Here is a 6000-nt window from a genome sequence, read left to right on the forward strand (position 1 = left end):
ATCGGATATGGATTTGAAAAAAAAGGTTTATAAATGCTTGCGTTTGATTAACCTGATATTTCAAAACAAACTAACAATGCCTTGTTCTCTCTTCTGCCTACAGACATTCGCTCACTGCCTGATGTGGCAATGACCGGAAACTGTACAACTGAGTGCAGTGAATTGGGCCACTCAGATGCGTGTTGGATGCCCGGGCATCCCTCTCCCGTACGCAGGACGAGGAACCCCCCGAAACTCTCCACCTTTGTGCCTTACCAGGAAAGAGGGAGTCTGGGACGCCTGGCAAATGGCAGCGCCATTCTGGGTGGCGAAGAGCACCGGTCACGCCTTCCACCCTCTCGCAGTGCCTATACTAGCAGCGCTCACGATGCCAGTCAGGACTGCCCCTTGGAGGAGATGCCGCTCAGTGTAACCTCGGAGTTCCCACCCACCACGCCATCTGCCCACACTCCTAAAAGAGAAATCTATCTGTGAAAATCAGCCCTCTAATCAGTGCAGAAATGAAGAAAAGGTCAACCCTGGCAGTAGAACAAATAAGGCTGCCAACCTACCAATGCCAATGCCCAGTTGAAATTAACAGTAGACAGTCATGCATTAAATTTCCGGCGTGATCATTTGAGTCATTTGCCATCTCCACTTCCTATTCATTTATTAAGAGATTTATTACAAATTCCACAAGGCTAATTGATATGGTCTATACTTTATTTATTCATAAAGACATGGATCAAATTGACTTTGCTCATTGATTACTACTTTAGTAGTAACTAATTGTTGTAGTTAGCCAAGTCCAACGCTGTCAAGTGATCTTTTGAATTTGAAACTTGTGATCAGTGCTCCTGTGCCATTGTTAGGTAATTTTGATAGACAGCCATTAAGGCCCTATCAAATGGCATTATGTTTTTAACTAACAATCAAATGAAATGTTCTCTTGTTGTACAGTGCTGTAAATATGTTTTGAATGGTGTGCTCTAAATATATTTTTGTCTGGCAGAAGCTGATATATTTTATTTTTTTTTAAGTAATTTGGCTCAGAATTTAGTCGTAGTTTAGGTTTTCTTTTGCTGCTGCTGTTTAAAACTTGATTGAAAACATCTCCGGTAGAGAAGCTCAATATTGTGGAAAGCATTTATCCGCGCCATATAATCACAAACACCTTCAACCCCTAATCATAGCAAAATGGCCTTTACCTCTGCTCCCTGTGGAGTTTCACCGTGGGTGGAGAAAGCTCTGCAACAACATTTGAACAGACATTATGTTCCATTGACTCTCAGCACTGTGACCTATAGTTTATCATCAAAACGGTTGACTTGGCCATAGTCCCCTGGAGTCACAATGACCAAATTGGGATTGTTTTTTTTTTTGCCTCAAATCCTTGTGACTCACTCAAAGTATACCAGTGTGTCTTTTTTTGGTTTGTTTCTCTTGTTTTTAAGCTCTTCCTTATCCAGACAATCGACTTGCTAGGGCTTTCCCTTCACAACATCTGGACATCTCTAGAATTTATGAATATGTAATGTTATTTACCACAAAAAAACAACACTTGGATCTTAAGTGGAAAATTGGAGTTCATGTTGCACTTGATGTAGTCCTCTTCATTCTGAGCACTTTCATTGTTTTTTCAAAGTATCTTATTATATCTCTCACAGTTTTCAGAGGTAAATTCAGTGCCCTGTGTATCCACTTAATGGAGAAAGGCGCTTGGTCCTTGAAAAACATATTTCAAGTAATTTGTCATTAACATAACATAAACAGACTTGCATTCAAGCCAGCATGCTCAATACATCAGTGATATTTTTTCCCTTTTGCGTCCAAAATGTAGGGATTTGCTTCCCCTAATGGAGTTTTTCCAAGTCAATCTGAAGGATATGCCTGAAGGACATGTTGTATTAGTCAGTAATTGGAAGCTAGTAACGACTACATTAGCCTGTCTTGCAACATGGTGCAGCGCCTGGCAGTGTCTTTGATTCAAACATTGATTTGATTAGACTTGTAGATACATTTCACCTCTGGAGCCAAATTTCCATGGTGAGATTGTCTCTAAGTAAGGAAGAAAGATCTGCAAATAGATGCATCCTAATTAGGGTGAGTAATGAGTCCTGAGCTTTGGCATGTGCGTGTGTGTGAAGGCACCTCCCCAGGACAAGGCACCCACCAAATAATGCACATCTACTCACAGCACCACAATCAGTTAAAAGGATCAGCACTTACCTCATCACGCCGCCATTGAAAACTGCATTTAGAGTAATTGAACTGAATACATATGGAAATTACTGGACATGGCCATGATTAAATAATGTGGGCGATTATCCTGCCTGGAGGGGGAGAGAGCGCATTGTGCCATTTTCAAAGCCATTTAGTGACTGAAATAAAATTCAAACAACAGCCATGATGCACTGTGATTAAACCCTCATGAGTACCCCTCGGATAGCCGCTTCATGGCCCGGAAGCAGCGGGTGTGATCACTGACCTGGAATTAACGACAAACTGAAAGACGGCAAGGAGTGATAAAGCCAATGCCACATCGCCTCAGTCACAACTTTTATCTGTTTGTGTCTTCTTGACTCATTCATTTAGGACCTGCACTGTTTTGCATCAGTCAGTATTTTTTTCCCTCCTGGGATTAATCCTAACCTGATTCCAGCCTAAGTACATGCTTATCGCTGGCACCTATCTGAAACGTATCCCCTCCTCGATCACCAAATTGGGGCAGGGATGGCCAGGCATTGGTCTGAATGGAATAACAGGAGGCTGATTTATTGTGCATCCTCCACAACATAACAGTTCTGTTTTTATTCTCTCAATGAGTCAGACCCTGAAACCGAAGCCAACACAATGGAATAAAATGTACCAACATGTCACCTTTTGATTTAACACCTTACCCAACGCCCCCTCTGAAGAGTGGGGTTGACCCTGATCAAAAGGATAGGACGTCACATCACAATGCACTGATATACACCTAAAATATGTTGAATAATGTTTAATTTGTACTTTGCATTGCTTTAATGTTGAATTCACTTGAGTATATTTTTGCCTCTCTGTAGTCTGTATTGTAAAGTGATCATTTCAGCTGGACAAATTACTGTGCTGAAATTGGCAAGCGGTTTTGTTTTTGTGTCAGTCAAAGACTCTTAGCAAAGTGGTTGTGTAAAGAAAACATTAAAAATAAAAGTATCTGTTGGTGGTGTTAGTGTACATAGATCACAACCCTTCGTCTGCTGTCAAAGCAGGCTGAGATTTTCGCATGAATTCCAAAGATAATTGGTTGAAACTGTTTAATGTTTCTTTTCTTTCAGTTTCTGAAATGTCAGTGCTGGTTTATATTCAAAAATGCCCTATCCACAGAAATTTAACTGCACATATATTTTCATCTTTTTCACAGTCCATAGAAAACAAAGACAATTGCCTTGAGAATGTCTTTGCAAGAGAGAATCTAGTTGTTATCCTAATTATTGGTATATTTATATAGGAGAAAAATGCTTGTGATGCCATGTTTTTGTACAGTTTTATGTACATAAAAGTGATGCTTTCTAAAAGTTCTGAGAAAAGCCGATGGCACATAAAAATTGTAACCTGTTTTCTTGAGCTGTGCACATCTTTGCCTTGGTTCGATTGACCTTTGCTGAGTCGGTGTGAATGTGGCCGTTCTATGCCTGCACTGTAGTCATTCACTGGCTCCCACCTCCTGAAGACTTAAATCAAGTTATGTTTATTGTGAACAGTGGATTGTCTTATCTTACCAGTTTGTTAAACTCCTGTGTTCAAATTTGTTCTGTTTTAGCATGTTGACAACTTCTCTTGTAATACTGTCCTCATGAACTTTGTAATAAAATTACTTCAGGGAAAAAAAAAAAAACGTCTGTAATTGTTCTTCTCGTATCCGCTGTCTTACCAAAGGTAAGACTGGAGAAATGGACCAAATACACAAGTGTAGTGGTATGCATACTTGACATTTGTGCCACAGGTAAGAATTGATTCCTACTCACTGTTCACAACCACGATGATATTGACCAGAGATATGGTGTAATTTGCACATTTGCCCTGAATCAGCTGGGTTAAGTCCCTGCATGCCATGAATCTGGACAGGATAACATAGAATAGATAACTGGTTGGATGCTAATCAGGTAATTGTTGTTATTCATGGTTAAAAAAATTATAATCCATAACTCTTGACTGTGAGGAGGGCGTGCTAACCACCATGCTGCCACAACGTTTCTCATGCTGGCCTAAAATAGTACAAGTGTGGGCATAATGCTTGAACATTTGTACAATTCCCTACTCATCCTCATGAGAATGTACAAAACAAGCACATAGAGAGACTGTTCTCTGAACAAGAAATGAAGTACGTCTCATTTCCTTGTGAAGACAGATCCATTATATTAGGAAAGTACAGATCCCAGGCCTCAAGTAAGACAGTCCCAGGACCTGCATTTAGAACTTCTATTACTTGAAAGACAAGTACTAGAAGTGGATAATCCTCATCCTACACTCAGCCTAATTGGAGAGCAATTCTACAAAGCATTGATGAGCTGGCCCCAACTCCACAATGAGCATCGCTGTGTTGTGATGTTAATTTTAAGATGCTTGTTTGTCTTGGGTCGAAGCATTTTTTTTTCCTTTTTAGCACTCAGTGAAAGTGTCTTTTCAGTTTCTGAATGGTAACACTTTGCATTGCATTCCGAATAGCTTCACTGCTAAAACAACTCAGCAGTGGAGGACAACCAGCCACATTATATTGGCAATAGAGTGCTTGCAGTTAAATTAATTAGGCCAACAGAACCTTTTCATTTTATACAGTTCATCCTATCACGTTGTCCTCAACTGCCGACACAAAGCCAACACATTGTTCTGTTTTTGTTTTTTGTTTTTTGTCAAGATGGCCCGTCTTCTAGATTCTTGCAGATTTTTGTTGACAAGGTTGCTACAGCTAGGGCTCTTGTTTGGAATGCCACATTTGACCCCTCTGTCCACATTCTTTGTTCAGCCGTGTTCTAGTCCTTTGAGCCGGTTTCCTTGACATGTTTGGAGGATGTGGTTTGCCATATTAAGCCATCTGGCTCCCCTTATGACTCCGTTCCTCCACACTTCTTTAAGTAGATTCTCCCTAGTATTGGTAAACTAGTCTTGGCCATTATCAACAGCAGCCTGTCTTCTGGTGTAGTCACCCAACATTTTAAACATGCTATAGTGCATCCCCTGGCCTTGATCAAGCTGTGCTATCCAATTTTAGACCCATTTCCAAGCTGCCTTTTATTTCTAAAATTCTGGAAAAAGTGGTGCACTCACAGTTAAGATCTTTCTTGGGTGAGCATAATGTTATGGAGGTTTTACAGTCAGGCTTCAAGATGCATAGTAAAAAGTCAGCTCTGTTACATGTTTTTAAAGACATCCTCCTGGCAAATGACACTGTAGACTATGTATGTCTCGTTTTGTTGGATTTGACCTACAGCATTCGATACGGTAGACCACAGTATTCTTTTGACTTGTTTGCAACACCAAGTGGGCATTAGTGGATGTGCTCTAGAGTGGTTTTGATCCTATTGGGCTGGCAGGACTTTTTTTTGTTAGCCTAGGTTCCTCTGAGTCCCGCTCTGCCCTCCTATCGTATGGTGTTCCACAGGGTTCTATTTTGGCGCCATTGTTGTTCTCTTTGTATTTGCTGCCCCTGGGTTCGATCCTTCGGAAACATGGGATTTCCTTCCACAAATGTCAAATCTATGTCCTGCTGAGCAAAAATGACACTTTCTTCATAAGACCACTTTTGTCCTGCCTAAAGAACAGCAAAGCCTGGATGTCACTGAATTTCTTAATTTTCAATGAAAAGAAAACAGAACTTATGGTGTATGGTCCCAGTGACTCATCTCCATACCACCCTGTTGGCCTGGGACCCCTGGCTTTGTATCTAAAGCCAACAGTCTTAAATTTGGGTTTTAAAATGGACAGTGATCTTAAATTGGACCAGCAAATAAGCGCGGTTGTAAAGTCCAGGTTCTTTCTCCTTAG

The 6000-nt window shown here is 40.7% G+C and overlaps 1 protein-coding gene across 2 annotated transcripts in view; it reads left to right on the forward strand.

Annotated features, from left to right (window-relative positions):
- The window catches only part of pcdh1a (protocadherin 1a), an 83884-nt gene extending 80041 nt beyond the window's left edge, over positions 1 to 3843 (forward strand). For both annotated transcript variants that reach the window (XM_086013293.1, XM_086013292.1), the window contains one exon: positions 104 to 3843. In XM_086013293.1, the coding sequence (XP_085869419.1) occupies positions 104 to 474 (371 nt within the window). In that variant the 3' untranslated portion in view covers positions 475 to 3843. The remainder of the gene's footprint in view (positions 1 to 103) is intronic.
- Positions 3844 to 6000: the final 2157 nt, after the last annotated feature.

The sequence above is a fragment of the Filicampus tigris genome, chromosome 17 (genome assembly GCF_054856515.1).
Source record: "Filicampus tigris isolate MCC_2025a chromosome 17, RoL_Ftig_1.0, whole genome shotgun sequence".
Taxonomy (NCBI): domain Eukaryota; kingdom Metazoa; phylum Chordata; class Actinopteri; order Syngnathiformes; family Syngnathidae; genus Filicampus; species Filicampus tigris.